General features: G+C 41.4%; 1 protein-coding gene across 7 annotated transcripts in view; it reads right to left on the reverse strand.

Annotated features, from left to right (window-relative positions):
- tcf12 (transcription factor 12) overlaps positions 1 to 18,837 on the reverse strand; it is an 84,664-nt gene that overhangs the window by 29,312 nt on the left and 36,515 nt on the right. For all 7 annotated transcript variants that reach the window (XM_056746001.1, XM_056745983.1, XM_056745964.1 and 4 more), the window contains exons 6-8: positions 11,147 to 11,208; positions 4,877 to 5,009; positions 4,612 to 4,664 (exon numbers count right to left, since the gene is read on the reverse strand). In XM_056746001.1, coding sequence (XP_056601979.1) covers positions 4,612 to 4,664; positions 4,877 to 5,009; positions 11,147 to 11,208 — 248 coding nt within the window. The remainder of the gene's footprint in view (positions 1 to 4,611; positions 4,665 to 4,876; positions 5,010 to 11,146; positions 11,209 to 18,837) is intronic.

Genomic DNA, 18,837 nt, shown 5'->3' on the forward strand with positions numbered 1-18,837 from the left:
AACCTCAGACAGTTACATGCGACACATTGAGTCTAGAAGTCTAGCAGGAAGTGGGACATCTAAACATCAAGCCAGCTATTAAAAGCAACAGCTACAGGAGACTGTCTGAGCGTCAGGTCATGAGGAGATAAAAAACAAGAATGACCGAGAACATACAGTAAGAATGAGAAATGCTGACAAATTTTTAACTATAGACAATCTTTTATTCTGCATCTTTAGTTCCTGTACGTTCTTATCAAAACAGAGATGTGAAACCATAAAAAGAGGGCTGAAGAAAAACACAAAAGAGAAGCAAGATTTTTTTCCAGAACAAAGAGCTGTGGCCACATGAAAGACCAACATCAAACCTCAATCTCTACTGTTATTCTTTACAGGGCTTTAGTGGGGCCTTTTATCCCAAGGCATGTTCGACAACACAGGGCCATAACTGCCAGGTTATGACCTTGCATTAGATGCAGGGGGTTCAAAGAGAGCTGAAAAAGATGAGAAAGGGGAACAATCCAAAACAACCCCACGCACACAAACACACATGAGAGGTTTGTGTGAGGTTTGTGGACTGCATCAGCTTGCATGGCCTGTAGGTGGCTGTCTACTCAAAAATGCAGGCTGTATCTTGTGAATGGATGATCTCTCATCAAGCTTGTTTGATTCAGGAGGAAACAGAGAGCTGATATCCTCCGAGCAGGGTGATAGTCTGGTGTCCTACTCTCCACTGCAGATCATAACCTTCTTCTCACTTCTCTGGCTGCTTGTTTCCTGCTAAGTGCAACTTTCGCCCGAGCGATCCATCAAGAGCAAATCTTTTTTGTCACTCACAGCCTGCGTTCTCACATGCAAAAGGCCCTGGAGGAAGGCGAGCGCTCCCTGCTGCTTTCTCTCCTTGCCTTTTTTCCTTCTCTCCCTCTCAGTCTCAGTTCATCTCTTCTGGGCTGAACATCGGTGCCCCGGCGCAGGCACTGTCACATCAAACAGTCGTTCCCATGACAAGGGTGTTTAAAAAAAGCCTGGCTATTTACCACACATAGGCTGCAGCTCCAGGCTCACAGACAAGTATAAATCTTCTACACGACGTAGTTACTTGCCCAAAGTCACAGGGCCGACTGTTTCCTGCGAACAACAGCGGCTGTCAGACAAGACGAGGTCCTTCGGCACAGGTGCCCACACAGCTGCCTGAAAGCGTAACTGCTGCTGAGCCACGCGTCTGCCACGCTCACGGCGGAGAGTCCAAGTCTGAGCGAGGACCCAGATCTGTGGCTTTAACCTTCATCTACTCTCAGAGTTTCCTAAAAACGCTGGCAGCTAAAAAAAATGAAACCAAGCCTGGCTTGGTATGGTCGGCGAAGCCTCAGACTTACATTCAAGAGTTGATGGAAAACCTAAGCAAATTATTTCACAAAACCTTTTTACATCCTGTTGTAATTTACTGTGTTACAGTTAACTTGATTCCCTTCGCTTCCTGAAACAAAGTACATAAATCAAACAAAATCATAAATATTAGTGTGTTCTCGTTCAGCCGCTGTCTCTTCTGGAACTGTGTTTTAACGTCCTCCCCCGTTTCTCGAACGCAGAACGGATGTTATTGCGTAAATATTTACATTGCACGTAAACTACGCCGATCCATCAGCCGCGTTTAAAAAAAGTGTTGAGTTGGTGAGAGGTAAATAGTTGAATTATTTTTAGGTGAGTTGGGGGTTGTATTCCCTACGGAGGCTATGATGATGGGAGGCATTGTGTTCATTTTGTTTATCAAGCAGCTCTACGGGCCTCTAGTGGGGCACGTCTGCTTACACAAGCAAAAGCTTTCACAGGCATCTTCAGCTGCGAGCCCATCGTACAGGTACCCTGTAGACTGCATGCACGCGTCCCCACAGCTGCCCCCGGCAACATACGTGGCTCTGCAGGTGCACCTGTGCAGCGGTAGATACCAGCGCCCAGATTCTTCTCCAGTGATCATGACTGATGCTGTCAGCTAAGGCTGCACCGATATGTACATTTTGGCCGATAACCAATAATTCTTTAACGCTGAAAGCCGATAACCGATATATGGCCGATAAACAATATCTAGACATTAATTTAAAATTCCCTTAGACTTAAAACTTAAAAGGCAAATAGTGGACAACTTTTATTTGAGAACATTCAGTCCAGAAAACTAGGTAACCATTTGTTTTTTTCCTGCAGAAAATCATGTACCAAGTCTACTTTACACTAGTAAATGATTCCTTAACCTTCAAACTATTCTGGTATATTTTTTATTTAACAAACAAATGATAGATGCTCTTCCAGAGCAATCCATAAAAATGTCTAACGGGATACAAGACAGAAAGCATTCAGACAGCAGTCTGAGCAAACCTATATGCTTTTGTTCCTATAATTTAAAGCGGCTTTGCAACGATGTGTCATGCATTCTGAGTTCTTTACAATGTTAAACGTGCTGTCTTCTCATGTTCAACATGGTCAACTTGTCAAAAAACAAGTTGGGCGTATTACGTAGTATTTCTGTGCTCGATTCACTCCCCCTGGGTTGGTACAGCTTTCAGAAAGTGTTTTTCGAACATATAAAACTGTTTGGTAACATCTTTTCTTAGTCCTTTATAGGACAATTCTCAAGGCCACAGGAGAGCAGGAGAAGGAGCACGCACAGACATCACTTTCACTTGTAGGCAGGAGAGAGAGCATACGTTAGCAAAGTTCAGGTCTTTCTTTGTTCACTGCATTTGGGTGATGAATGTTATATAAACTGTGGATATAACGCTGGATTTGGAGATCGTTTGAAACTGATATGGAGCCATCCCAGTGCTAAAAGATGCCGGATATGAACCGCATGGGGTGAGTGAATCTGATGTCTGAGTTTTGGTGAGCACATGCTTTGGTTCAGCCTACACCTCCTCCCCCCGCACACTCGTATGTTTTCAGAAACAAACATAAAGATGTATCTATCTTTTAAAAATCTGATCAAACTAAATACTCTTCGAAGTTACGAAGTATGCAATACTACTCTATAGATACTCAAGATTAATATGAGATTGGCAGTCACGCCTGATGTGTGTTACGCCTACTTTAAACATTCATCAATACTGTATCTACATACAGTACCTACATCAGCAATGTTTTGCTACTAGCAGTAAGTGAATGTTCATGACAGAAGGTAAGCACTATACTGGATTTTGACTGTGAGCTTCTTAATTTTTTTTTAACTGAAGACGTTTAACCATTTCTCGGCTATAATATATCGGCCTAAATTTTATTATTGGCCGATAATTTATCGTGCACCCCTTCTGTCGGCAAACCCATATAACCTCCTGTTTTATCAGTGAAAGGTTCTTTGTGACACACACACACAAGCTACAGCTGCTGCATGCGCAATCAGAGGTGGACGCTCTTACTTATAACCGTCGAGTGCCGTATTCCCGGTTTGCACTGTCACTGCTTTCCCTGCGCTGAATTGAGCTGCTCTGAGTTATGAGTCACGCGAGTGCACCTGCGGCCATGTGTTAAGTACTGACAAATAAAAGCCCCACGTCCATTTACACAACAAAGAGATGTACCCCACGAGGCCACCAATCTCTCCTCGCCCCCTGTACCACCCCACCTCTCCATCTTTTCTGCCATACCCCTGTTTTTTCCTCTTGAATAAGTAGCAAAAACGGCCGCGCTCCCTGATCCCCCGGGTCTGGTATTACTGGAGTGCTGCAGACAAACTATGATTCAAACACAAATTTAAAGACAAAACGTCTTATGCACGTCTGGTGAAAGGACTTGCGCTTTATTTCTCGTCTGCGTGTCGTGCGATTATTGAGGCTTGCCATCGCTAATCCAGCTACAGCAGGGCCTTCAAAGACCTTGTTTTTGTTCTGTGGAAAAACCTTTGAACCCTGCTTTATTAATGTTGGGCGGATCGAAAATACACCTTTCTGAAGCTGACGCACGTGCTGATGCGAACACTGCAACCTGCACTGCAGATTGAGGAGGCTTTCACTATCTTCCCCCCCTTTTTCCCAAAACGAATGTTGTAACGAACGATTAATGCATATCGTTACGGTGGAAATTGGAGGGGGGTTGGGGAAATGGGGGTCACAGGCGGAGTCAAGCTGAGCTCCACACTTTCTCTATATCCTAATGTATGCCGCTCCACCAGGATTATCGCCCATGGAAATTTTCCTCCAATTCTGCGTTATTAATCTCTGTCTGTCCTCCTGTTCTGGCTACATAATGACTAATTAAACATCAAAAGAGCTGTGCCGGGGATGTGGCATGACAGCTCGTGTCCCTGAGCCCTTGTTCCCCTGGGAGAGGGGAGAAGAAGAGGGCGCCCCCCAAATCAATCAACCGTCGTTACCACGCATTTACCGTACGCCCGCCACGCTCCGAACACCGGATTCACAGACACAACAAAGCTTATTCTAAAACCAGGTTCAACGTCCTCGGCGCACAAACTCGACACACGCGTGAATATACACTGCCACCTTGTCAGAGGAAGGCTTTGAAACAGTGCAACCATGTGCATTTCAAAATGTGAGTGCTGGTGTATCAAGTGCTTTCATTAAACCTGTTGGGGTGTACCATCTCATTCTAAACCAAAGCAATGGCAGGAAGATGAAATGCTGCACTCACAGATGTAGGCAGGCCAGGCGGGACCTTACGCACTTTCTTTGTTTGCAGAGGATCTGTAGAGAGACAAAAAACAACTTTTAGAGACATTTGAGGGGAAGAAAGAAGAAACAAGCAAGCACACGGTCAGATGTGTCTTTGATTACAGGGTTTTCAGAGACAAAAACCAGAGGATTTGTTCCTTTACAAATGCCGAAAGGGTTGCGTTTTTTTGTGTTTATCAGATGTCATAACCATGACCTTGGAGGAAAATTAAATAGATACTGACCCAGTGAAGCTGTGTCCTGATGAGAACGTTTTCGTGGATTGGAGCTAGTGAAGGGGTAGAATTGAGTTGGTGACTTCCCAGAGGTGGGGACTTGCACTGGGCTCACCAGCCCAATGTCCGACCGCATAGTGGACTGTAAAGAGACCAAAGGAGAGATTAGAGGGCAAATATAAAAGGATATATATGAAAAATGCACAAAGGTCAAAAAGGGACGAATATAAACATTTTCTGGCATAATTTTACACAAAGACTGCATTTGTCCCTTTTTGACCAAACGCTGGGTTGAAAATGACAGTGCACTAGAGATCAAAATTTAAGAACAATTTACACTTTTTTTTTTAAAATATGTTAATCTTCATTGCTCAAAATTTAAAGGAATATTAGCTCGGGAACTAGGATCAATATACTTCATCGAAAACCTGTATTTTGGGGAAAACAGTGAAATAGAGGTCAGCTGTAGCTTGAAACAAGATTAACCAAAACTAACATTTTGAAGGGTTACAAAATTGTCTGTAAACATAAAGTCTGAAAACAATAATCAAAATACCGTCGCTGTCCTTCTGAAACCTTGCATATTGGAAAAACAATGCACTTTTTAAAAGATTGAATACTGTTTTGTCAAGCACTTTTTAATACTTTTTATTGGTTAGATTGTTGCAAAACCCAGTGACAAACATAAAGGGTGACTAATAATAATAATTCATGGGAAAAAAATTAAAATGACCAAATTTGGAGATGCAAGGTTTCAGAAGGACAGCAGCTGTATATTTTTTATGTAAAAAAGTTGTAAGTTTTAAAACAAACAGTTAAACAATTTGAATAATTTCTAGGACACTTATTGAACATAAGGAAATCTGTGACATGCTAACTACGTTGAATGAAAGGTCAGATTTATTTACTTCCACAGACCCACACAAGACGCACTTTGGGACATTCTCATACCATGTTGGGATAACATGAGTCATTGGGTCAGCACAGATTATTCCAAAAATCAATGAGAAAATCTGGTACAGTACATTGTAATTTTATTTCAAAACTGGTATACCTGTCATTTTTGGCAAGCGAATATGAATAAAAAAAAATCTTGAATGTGAATGTAAGTTTATTTGGTAAACAATGACAATCTTGTGTCACAAAGTACACAATTAAGCTCAGGATACAGAAAAAACAAGTATTTCTGCTTCTTCCCCTCTTTACTAAACACAATTGTGCAGTTATTAATGTGCGAGCACCAGCAGTCCGGTAAAGTCCAAGGAGAAATCGATTCAATCAGCCTGACCTAGTGATTAGGCTCCTTCTGCTCACGGTGAACCGCTATTGATCTGGTCTGATCGCGGACGGCCCTGGGGCATACACAGCCAGGGACATGTCGTATCTTAAAGTAGCAGCGGGCCCAGGAGAGTGAGGGATGAGAGCAAAAGACATGGAGGGGGGGAGTGCACGACAGTGGTCGGCTCAAGCCTCATTAAACCATCTGTCTGATCTCAGGAGCTGTCAGCTCTCCTATAAAAAAACGTGCCGGCTTAACTTGACAAAACACCCGGTACAGAATGTCACAAAGTGGACGTGGCCAGTAGACTGTCATTTGAAAGCCAATTACGTGAGGAAAACAAAGTCAGGACAGCTCCGTGGCCCCGAAACCTGCATCTGATGACCGGGAGATTAGCATAGGCTTCAGGTTTTGTCAATGGTTTTCCCGGAGGCTATCGTAGCCTTGGCCAATATCCACTTGATCGGCCTGTCCGAGCAAACTGGGTTAAGAGGCCAATAAGGGAAGTAGCCCAATTAGGCTAATCGTCTGCCAAGTTAAAAGTAGTGTAGGGAGGAGGATGAAAGGGTAACTGAGAATAAAGAGAATCAGGTTACAGTGGGAGACCCAGCTTGCATCAGAGAGCTGCTGTAAATGACCGTGCAGTAACTGTATTATTATGCACAGCAAGAATATATTAAAAGAAATCAAATTCTGTCATCATTCACTTGCCCTTATACATCGGTGGAACAAAAATTGTGAATTAAAAAAATGCCACCCGTACATTTCTCAGCATGTCTCTATTTGTGTTACAGCTTTGGTTTGGCTTTTGTAGTGAGAATGTATGGTTAACAAAAATAAACACTGAAATTGATTTTACTTTGTTACAAATTGTTCCATGTTATAGCTGATGGCCTAATGGACAACAGCCCTATCAGATCTGGTTCACCCATTTACGTTAAATCTGTCAACTGCCCATTTACGATTCCTTTGAAATCTGTAAAATTCAGCTGACATTATTCACATTCTTTAAAAGAAAAATGCGACATACAGAATACAAAGAATATTAATTTGATGTCAAAGTCAAATAGAAATCATAAAGTCCCAGTCATAGTCACAGTAGGAAGAGCGTAAAAATAGCTTCTCCTCCTGGAATTTATCCGATTAAAACACGGGCCATCAGATCGTGTGAAAATCAGGTTGGCTTTATCCTTATGCAGGAGGGATAAGGGGGAAATCAAGCTCTCTAAAGTGACAGGCTGTCAGGGAGGTGGCATCATTGACATTGACATGGCAAAACAGACTGACTAGTGTTGCCTTTGTTCAATGATATGAAATCCTCACAGCAATATTAACTTTAGCTGCGATGCCAAATCAACTTGTGGAAACACTGAGGTCAAATAAATCACCAATAGAACACTATATGCAGTACAGTATATGAATACATACAAGATGAAAAGCGAATGTACTCTATTGGCCCAGTTCTGTGCGATGTTCTGGTCCTTAAATATGAGTTTCCCTGTACCTGTTTAGTACAGCTAGTTCAATTTGAGGCATCATTTATGTCTGTAGAATAAAGACAGTATGGGATGACATGTATTCCAACATTTAATATGTGGAATTTGTTCAAATCCCTAAGTACGAGCCAAGGTGATATACTGAATAAGCACTGTTCAATTCCCACGAGTCTATGTTTAAGTCAAGTGTGAACGCGCTTTTGTATTCAGCAGGTGAGGAAAACAACTGCCCACCATGATTTAGCCTTTAAATTGAGTCCTCAGCTTACATGACAGTCTGGTCAATCTTGTGGATAGTGAGCAGCAGTGTTCATTATAAGAACACTTGACAGAATCACAGGGGCTTCTCTCTGAGCCCGCTTGCATCTGAACAATCATCTTTCTGAGTGAAATGTCAGGCAGATTGGTGGAGATAATAGCAGTCATCTGTCAACCGTATCCTGCCGCAACAATCAGAATAATCCTCTGCACAGGGGACAAGTGCAGAGTTTACCTACATCCACCGCTCCTCTGAATGCAGCTCTCTACCTCTTATCGCTTTACTACTTTCACATTTCTGATGTTTGAATCATGTCTATCGATGGTACAAGGTTAAACATTTTAGCAGATTTTAGAAAGATTCTGGTTTTTATACCAGTTTAAAATTTGTATATTTTAAAATTATAGAAATATAATTGTGCAAGTATCTTAATTTTAAAATTCAATGTTTTTGAGAAAATTGAAAATCATATTTTTCTGGCTTTGACTGAAAAATCAACAAAATGCAGCCAATACAAGCCCAGCATAGATGAGCACTTCTTCGATATTGTTTAAGAAAAATAAGCTGGATGAAAAAATGTTAAGGGTATTTTTTTGCAAATAAAAGTTAAAACACAAACAATAATAATGTTAAAAAATAATAATAATCCACGGATACAATTGAGTTCTTTTTTCGTATTGATGATTTGCGACTAACCTAAAGTTTGGAAAAATTTTACAGAATGCGTACAGATTTATTGTTGTTTCTATAGCTTTTTTCCAATTCGCATTACTCCAAGGGAGCTTTACAGAAAACATTACAGGAAAAGTAAGCAAATACATAAGTATCTAAAAATGAGGGCAAAACATTATACAAAATTCTCACCCAGTGAGCCAACTAAATGAAACTGTGGCAAGGAATGAAAATTACATAAGGTGCTAGTAAAAGAAGGAATACTTTCAATTCAAACAATTTCACACTTTTTGTTACTGATCTACTTCCCAGTTATAGAAGCAGCCAATGGGATGCTTTTCAGGCAGACGTACAGTACAGGGGCCACAGCTGGCTGAGACTGTTTGAATATTTAATTTAATAAAAGTTGTACAGATTCACATCAGGTTGAAATGATGCAATAATACCTTGCTGAGGGAGAGGTTTAGACTGCAAATGATGACAAACCTCATAAAAGACGGGCTGTTTGGCTTTGGGAAAATCCTGCAACAGCTTCCCATCGCCACCAAACGCTTGATAGATTACTAGTGCAGATATTTCCATTCTTGGCTCTCGCTGAACAAATAGGACCTTTTATTAGGTTCCGCAATGTGCGAGCTCAATTTTGGAAGCAGACTGGGTTATTAGGCGCCCGATTTGCGTATTAAAAACACTGCTTTGCTGGATAATCTGTGCACCTGATAGTCATCTGTTTATATGCACGCGGCAGACGCGGTGGCCGCATTAACAAGCGGGGTTTAGAATATTAATGTAGCCGTCCTGCAGTCCGCATTCTTCCCACATTCACTCAGTAACCAAGGGCCTTTTTCGCTCTTCCTGTTTTTCTTCTTCGACTAGACAAACGGAGTCACTGCCAGGCTGTGATCTGTGCAGCTGCAGGCCAGTATAAATTCCCCAGCTCCCTAACAAAATGTCTGATCTGGCATTCCCTTTCAGAAAGCTCTTTTATGAATGAGCAAATGCGCCAAAAAGCCCTCCGTGTTTTCATTCGCTCTGACTAGCGCCATTCAGTGCCCGCTAACCGCACGGTGCACGGGGTGCTTTTAAAGGTTCGACTGTGTATTTCTTCTCTCCAGAGACAGGCGTAGTGCTCGGAGTGTGAGGTTATTAAAGGGTCGTTGGGGTCGAGGGCTTCTTGTACCCTGCACTTAAGCCCAAGAGATAGTCTGGCTCTAATATCGCCTCTCAGACGTGGCATTAAATCTACTCTTAAAGACTCTGCAACTAAATCCTTTCGCTAATAACCAGAAGGCATAGCACTAATGTGCAATGCGGGCCTCTAAGAGACTGCACCGTTCTTGGCCAGAGGGCAATGTAACGAGAGGTTGGAGAGGGGGTGAACCAAATACAAACAGAGCAAATGAGCAAGCAACAGGCGATACAAAAAATGTGGAGGAAAAAAAGGGTGAGGGTGGTCTGCAAGTGTACTTTCTGACTGACTGACATCAGCCATGTCAGAGACTGAACAGGCAGTACAGAGAGAAAGAGAGAGAGAGGGGTGGTGTGTTCACACACAATCCTGTCTTTGTCTGGAACATCTGTGTGGCTGAGGGAGTGGAGCAGGCCTGGGTTCTGTGACCCCGCCTTAATGGAAGTGCTGAAAGTCATGTTACTGTGTTCTGAAGGGCTGCTCCCTACACTAAACACACACACACTAACACCCTGATTTAACACATTCATGCACTAGAAAATGCTCATCCACATTCACTTCACCTGATGGGAAAAACTGACTGCAACTTACAGGGTTCTCACACCCTCTGACCATCATTTTCCAGTCACTTATTATGCCAGAATGATATTTTTTATAGATCACTTCGCAGATGGCCCAGAAGCACTTCCAGTTTCATTTTTTTCTTTGATTATTATTATTTCAAATCTTACATATACAGTTAAATCTTACAAGTCTTGCATTAACATTTTGGTTAAACATTTGTGTTGTGTTAAATAACTGAAACAGGAATTTCTTCAGGACCAGCGTTGTGTATGTCTACCAAACCGTTTTATCATTTCTTTTTTAATTATTACTGTATAGAGAGTACACTCACAAGCAGTTTCTAGCCAATAAAGTATTTTCATGATAATTCCATGTTTTTTAGGGCTAGAAATATTTTCACTATTGTAGCTGTAAGGAAGCAATGGATAAGAGAAGCATGCACAATTTACATCAGCAGTAAATTTAACATTATAACTTAAAAGAACAGTTCACCCAAAAATAAAAATGCAGTCTTCATCTACTTACCCTTAAGTTGTTCCAAATCTGTGTATATCTCTTTTTTCTGATGAACACAGAGAAATAAATTTGGAAGAATGCTTGTAACAAAACAGTTCTTGGCCACCATTGACTACCATAGTAAGAAAAAAACGTTATGCATTTCTTTGCTCTGTTTAACACAAAACAAGATATTTTGAAGAATGTAGGACACCAAACAGTTCTGGGGCACTTATTCCTACTATGGTAGTCAATGTTGGCCAAGTATCTATCTTTGGGTGAACTGTCCTTTTAATATACTTCAATAATAGGTTTTGGTTTTTACCTGGCATCCGGAGACTCCTGGCTCTCTCCCGTAACCAGAGAAGGGATCTCGTGCAGATTTTCCTGTAAATAAACAGAAAAACTTATTTACTAAACACATTTGATATAAAAGGAATCATCGTTAATATCGGAGATGTGAAAATCTGATAAATTTATGAACAATAGCTGAAAAAACTCACACATTTGCTTAGAGAATAAAACACTTTCCATATTCCGGCAAAGGCCAATGAGGCTTTTATCTATTTCTGTATATTGTATCGAAAAGGTGTGATTATTTCTGTGAATAATTACAGTAAACAACGTAACTGACAATTTTTTCATGTCACTTACAGCATACGCTTAAAACACATGTTGAAAAAGAGCTCCAAACACTTCAAGTCTGCTTTGCGAGTCACTGAGACAGTCAGTTTATTTTTATTCCCATAAACACAATAGTGAAACAGAGAAATATAAAAATGAAAACATAATTTCCTAATTCTAATAGCAATATGAGATTGCACGCACAATAAAAGGTTCTCTCAAATAATCATAATTAGATCAAATAACCGCCATCAGCAGATTATAATTGCAAATTCAGAGAAGGGAACTCTCCAGTAAACCAGAGGTCACTCGGGTCTCCGTCTGCAGCACTAATCAGTCTCTTCTGCTCTCACAGCACCAGCCCACAAATTTACAAGGGCCAAACAAAAAATGTGCAGCCGCATGAATCATGCACTTCACAATATCTAAACTCAGCAGTTTCAACCCCTCCGTAAAAAAAAAACAAGAGACTCCTAACGGAAAATGATAAACAACTTTAAAAACATCATATATTATGCTTGTCAGACTTTCAAACATTAGAACAAACACAGCCCTGTAGCTGAATTCTGTTTACTCCGGAGAAAAGGTAAATATTTGTGTTACTTAAACTTTACTTTGATGCGCATGTTTTCGAGCAGAGGAAGAGCCCCTCAGGTTCCAGGTGTATGGGGTTGTGCGTCTGCGAGCGTGCCAGTTCCTGCGCTGGCGTAGCCTCCTGAGACGCAGCATTGATCGGGTACAGTGGTTTAACCGAAAACGCTGCTTCCCTTGTGGTGCAAACTGATCTCAATCGACATGACATAACATTTCAGGGTTTGGTCTGCTGCAAAGGAAGAGTAAATGTAGTTGTGGGTAAACTACTGTGCTCTCTCCCTCTTAGTCACCGCGAAAGAATAAAACATCTGTCTTTCACTGACTTTTAAGTTTTTTCTCTCATCCTGACATACTCGGCTGCTAGGTTGAAGTTTCTGGATTTTGGCGTACTCTCTCTCTCCCTCACACACACACAGTCTTTGCTCTACAGATGCACTCGTGTCCAGCATTGAAATATTCATTTACAGCATGTGTTTTGTCACACACTCTCTGTCCGCGCTGAATAATTTATAAGACCGCGTTGTTGTTTTAGATCCTGGCAGAGCTGGAAGCCCCACTCATGAAAAAAACGTTCCTCTGTCCCTGTCTCTCAGATGCACCGAGTGGCTATACGCATGGTTTGGTTTGCTCCTCTGCAGCACAACCTAGACATGCATTGTATCATGTCAAGGGACCTTAATGCGATGAGCGGCGTAACCTCAGCCACTAAGGAGTAGTCCCAGAGGATCACAATGGTAAACATGCGTTTAACTGTCTAGCGTGCCAGCATGCATAGCCAACCTGTGCTAACAGCACCGGTAGCAACAAACAAAGAGAGGCACCTATTCACCTGACTGCACGCATACACCCACATTCTGAGTCATAAATTATGACACAGACGTCAATGAGCTTTAACTGTCATTACATGATCTTTATGACGCCCACGTATATATGGCTGTACAAAAACATATTCAATATTATTCTATAAATAAAAAAATAAGTGTAAGAGCAAAAATGTTTGGGTAAGTGAAATATGGCAATACAAAGGCAAAGATTAAAAATAATCTGTAAATGAACGGTTGCTTTTTAGAAAAAGACACATTTAAAGGAGCTGAAGAAGAAGCGTGTGAAAAAAGGAACCGGGTGAGAGGAGCAGAAAAGTTAGGGATGGCTTGAAGAGCTGTGGAGGAAGAGAAGACCCAGGGTATGATATTCAGAGGCAAAGCGAGAAACAGTGAGCGATGGAAAATTTGTGGCGTGTGTTCAAAACACAGAGCGTTCCAAAAGCTGAAAGCATCTGAAGGCAAAGAGAAAAAAAGTCTCTCGGAATGTTAAAAATCAACAATGTAAGACAGCTCTTTCACTGCTATAGCAATTTGTTTAAATGTTACTGGCGAGTGTTTGTGCCAAGCGGGCTGCTGGCCGTGGCGCTGATGTTCGAGAAGCGCTGCCAGCTAGCGCAGCTGTGAGGCTGCTGCCCCCACCCTCTACACCCTCAAACACGGACACCCCCTCCTATACTTCACTCCCTCGGCCAAAAAGCAGGAGGACGGAGTCAGGGAATATGTGAGACTGCAGGTGAGAAGAGAGAAAGAGAGTGTGAGAGGAAGTGACATGCGTGAGAGAAGTTATCATCCGAGGGAATCTCTCCAGAAATGAAGCGGGTAGAGAAGCTTGCGATTAGCCACGTCCTCTCCGTCTCAGCGACCCCTTTTCTCCTTTATCTCACAGCGCCCTCCCTCTCTTCTCTCTGCTGAAGCATTGACAGACAGGCAAAGTGGGCGAGGGGAGGGGGGTTCTGATCAATACCCGCCTAGCTTTTTCTCCCGGTCTCCCTACTCTTCCAGCTCACCCCTGCACCGTGACACATCATACATTATAGAAGCGGGATGTGACTGCGGATGATGAATGTGCTGGCCTCGCTGGGCTTTAAGGGAAGGGGTGGTGCTGGGGCGCCTGAAGTGAGGGACAGCGGCGGTCTACCACACAAGGAAAAGCGGGACCGGGGTGAGCCACCGTGCTATAGGTTATCGATGCCCCTGCTGACTCACAGCTAATGAGCATTCCAGTCACGTAATCTATCAAACGGGTAACTGGGGAGCGTGGAGGAACGGAGTATGTTTACAGGGGACTGGTGCAACAGAAGGAAACTGAAGAGGGTTTTTAAGTATGACGAAAAAACAAATAAAATTGAAGATGTTTACGTCCGCTGGAAATGGTTGCATTTTATGTTGTATAAACTGAATGACCACAATATAGTATGAGATGAGATCAATCCTGCTATACTGTAGCTAGACGTCCAATAACAGATTTTCCCACCGATTTTTATCCGTTAGTCTTATTAAGATACGCATTTAAAAACGAAGGGATCTGGTGCATGTGACATTATGTGTAAAAAGAAAAAAAAATGTTCACAGCCTCAGCGACTCAACGCCCCGCTGAGATAATTGTTCTTCCAGCTCTTCTCATGGCCTCAAATACTTGGTGGCTGTTGCCGTATGGGTTTTTGTGACACTGGCACATGTGAGAGATGCGAGCTGTTATGAACATGTAACTCCGTCTCGCCTCCAATTCACAATGAAAAAAAACTGAAGCAATATTGTACTAGCACATGTGGTCTAGTTCAAGCTTTTGGGCACATCTTTTCGTTTTTCTTGTAAGAGTGCAAAGTCAAGACGATATGGAAAGATGTTGATTGTTGTAGTTGCAAATTGTTTATATTCTCGTTGTGCTCCCTGTTCTTATTTTGGTTAGCTTTGTGTTGATTGGCTGCCAAAATGAGTCACTGTCTGCAACACATAAGACAACAGTGAGAAATGTCAGTGGCACTGGGTTAATTGATCACTCTTCTTTCATTTTAAAGCACTGAAATGCAAGAGTAGTGAGATCTTAACAAAACAGTCGACAGTTGTGACATCCCCCAACTGTTATCAAGGTGTTGTGAGTGTGTGTGGCAGCTGGATCAACATAACAGTTTACAGGGATATGATCTCTTGTAAGCCAATTAAAGCCATCTTAAATTGCGTGACAAGCCCCGTTTTTTTCACTCTGTGTTAACATTTCCTATCGAAATTGAAATGGGTTTAAATTTGTATTCTTGTTGAGAGTAATTTTTTATAGCTAACAGACCTAACCTTATTTTCTTTATAACAGAGGTTGTTTTTGTTAGCATGCGTTACTGCATCAGCTTACATGAACAAACAATAAACAACAGTTAACTGTGTATTAGTCTTAGTTAATGTTAATTTTAGCATTTACTCACACACATAAAAAGTTATAAATAAGTGTGTTGTTTTATGGAGGATCTATTGACATACATGCAATAAAATATACAAAATTATTTATTTAGAGGTGTATAAAGACCTTAAAAAGCATTAAATGAAGCATTATGTTTTTATAATCCTTAGAATGAGCTATTTCTATCTACATACACCACAGATCTCCTTACATGGAATTTGCCATGTTGTTTCTACTGTAGCCCAAAACAGACAATCAGCTCTACAGTTTGCGATTCGTGAGTATGTTATCTCCTTCTGCAAAGTGCTTCAAAAGAGAGGGGGGGCTGGAGTGTGCCGTTGGTTGCAATTCGTAACCTCACCGCTAGATGCTGCTAAAATCTCCACATTGCTCCTTTAATTTACAATGAACTAACATGGATGATTGCATTGGCATGAACTTACATTAACAAAGATGCATTCATATAACATATTTGTATTCATAAATAGAAAACTATTCTTGTACAGTGTTTTTTTATTCACATATCTTATCATAATATTGAATATCTATATTAAATATTGGGAGTACGTCATAAATTTCTGATTTATTTTTTTAAGTCAATGTATAATATATAATACACTAAACCCTGACCTTTGTTGAAGCACTGCTTAGTGGAACGAGAGAAAATAAAGCAATATACTTCTGCTGTGTTGCTTGGCAATGCTTGTCAGCATCGTTGTTACGCGCTCTGTCTCTCATGGGAAAACAGGAGCTTTACTGGAATAGTGATGGATGGACGTGAAAATACATTCATCCATCTTCCTGTGAGATGACAATGAGACATCCAGGTGTTGACATGTGTGTCCGGAGGCAGAGAGCGTGCCTGACATCAGCGTACACATGCATTTATGCGCACGAACCTGTAGGTAAAGTAAATGTAGCAGGACAAAGTGCAATACAGTAGCAATACGACAGCTAATGCTCTAAACGTGAGTGAAGTATACAGAATGGAATTTCAGAAAGTAGGCGTGTCTACAGATAGGTGACATTCCATGGGTGACCACAGAAATGTTTGCTAAATAAAAAAAATCAAATATTGAACAAACAAACAAACCTTTCTTAAATATCAAATTTGATTTGCTAACCCACCAACCAAAATCCAGTGACTTTTACACCAGTGACAAGCTAAAACAGTGAATTCATATTTGACAACACAAGAGCTGTTGACAAATCAGCATGTTTAACACCAGGCCACCTCACTTTGAATAAAACAGCCCAGTGATTTGTTTAACAGTCGCTGGAGTATGTAAATACCATTGACGCTCGATCTGAAGTGCCAAAACAGGCGACGTCCACGTCAAAGCTGCCGAGGGGTTAATCGAGGATGTAAAAATAGCGCTGTATTATTAAATATCGAGATTACATTCAGAGGCGGCGAACAATTAAAATGTGATTGTGCGGAGAGGCTCCCGTGGTGGCTTCTTATTGATCACAGCTCTGCCAGGCAAGACTGGAGCTCTTGTTTTGATACTCAGATAGGTAGTGATCTAAGCATCTCATGGGATCAATTCAAAAGCGCAGCCACAAAAACAGCCAATTAGTAGCCACACTTCACAGCCTCTCTGTCTCTTTACCCCTCCCCTCAGTCTCTCTCTCTTTCTAGTACATTTCGAGGGCCCTTTTTTTCCCAAGCAGACTCTGTGTAAACAAATCAAGACACGTACATACACACCAAAGAACTCTATACCTTGTTTCAAGTAACACTAATGCAAATGATCCTTCACGCCCCCTTCTTCCCCCGAGAACACAAGATATGCCCCGGCCGTGTTCCTCTGTCTGAATTCCGTGTTCCGAGTTTTGGAACCCCGGTGTAATTCATTACGCCTGTCAAGTTAATGTTCCGTGTTGAGCCATATGGCAAGGCTAACACGCGCAATAAAGGAAATTCCTTCAACTTGTTATAATCAGCACATTGGGCTGTCCAAAGACTGACATAAACAGCTTTATTTTGTTTGCTGCGTTTTCTCTTAAAATTCCTGACAAAAACAGGAAAGGAGGCAGGAAAGGCTGAGACGTGGAGTGGGGGACTGGAGTTAAATTGGAGGCCAGCAAAAGGAGGGAGGGCGAGGTAAAGAAAGAAAGAAAGAAAGAAAGAAAGAGTGAGGATGAAATCACTACTATCCATCCACACACTTTACTCCACAGCTGTCTGTAGTCTGTTTGTGTCGCCAAGAACCTTGAGCTTTCAGCGCTTAGTTCTGAATGCTCAATGCCCACACACGAAAGCAAGCAAACACACACCAACATACGCAGTCCTCTCAGACATCACAATGCCAAACAAAGCAGCACACCCACTCACTCACTGGCTATGTGGCTCTTCAAAGTGATCTTTTTGTTTCTGTCTGGAGTGTTTGGGTATCTCTGTTGTTTTTGAGGCTTTTGATGTTCTGTTTGACAGCAAAGAAAGTCAGCAAGGACACGGATAGGGTCAGGCTTAGAAATGAGGGTACCCGCCCTCTTCGGCATACCGATCCCACCCAGAAACCAGCAGGTAGGGCAACGTGCCAAGAGGGCAGGGGCGTGTGTGGGGGGGTTGTTCTGTTCTTTGCCAGGGAGGCACACAGAGGGACATAATCTCACACAAGGTACCCCTGAGCTCAGCATCAATTTCTGTTAATTACAGCCTTGTCAGCAATGGCATTATTCAAACAACTAGCGCAAATGTTAATGAGCTCTTATTTGCATATTTCTTTTTTTTCTTTGTTGAAATGTCATTGATTGTTATGTTCTATGATGATGAATGTCTCTGCTGATGCACTCTGATATGTAATTAGTCATTAGATGGAATGAATAGATCAATTAAAAAAAGAGAGATAGGAAGAGAGAACAGGATTAAGGACGAATCAGAACGAAAATGGAAAAGATTGAAAGGGATTATGGGAGTGGAGAATGAGGCAGTCGTCTTAAGGTGACTCGGACAAAACGTAATTCTAGTTGGTTCCTGATTTCTTTAACATCTTCTTTTGGAGCAAACATGTATTTTTCAGAAAATGTTTTCCTTTCTTACAAAAGATGACACAACAAAAAACGCACAGACAGAGTTAAACACACACCAATGGTCAAATAAGGCTTAAATATGTATCTGATGAGTAACTTTTCTAGGAACTGCTAAATAATGCATTTAATAACCCTACTACTGCATATAATAACAATAATCCATTAGTAGTCTCACACTAATCTTCAAGACAAACATTTTTTTCTCCAGAAGTAAGTCTACTCACTCCTTGTCTTAAACCACCGAAACATAATACGAGGAATGAAATAAAGATTGAGTGTAAAATGTATGAAATAAAGTGAGTGACGTCTGTCTCAAATAAAGCGAAAATGAATATGATTTTAAAAAAGAAAAATCAAATTGATTTATTTTTGGCAGGTGTTACAATAAGTTCATTTTGGAACCTACAAACACATTTGCGGTGTGTGGTCCTGTCAACAAACACAGCAGCTGGATTTGTCCTAAACACCTCCCCACCACCCCCATCCACCACAGAGATGCTCTGTTGTGTTCAATGTGATTTTCTGTTGTTATGTCGGGAAAAAAGT

The sequence above is a fragment of the Triplophysa dalaica genome, chromosome 1 (assembly GCF_015846415.1).
Source record: "Triplophysa dalaica isolate WHDGS20190420 chromosome 1, ASM1584641v1, whole genome shotgun sequence".
Taxonomy (NCBI): Eukaryota; Metazoa; Chordata; class Actinopteri; order Cypriniformes; family Nemacheilidae; genus Triplophysa; species Triplophysa dalaica.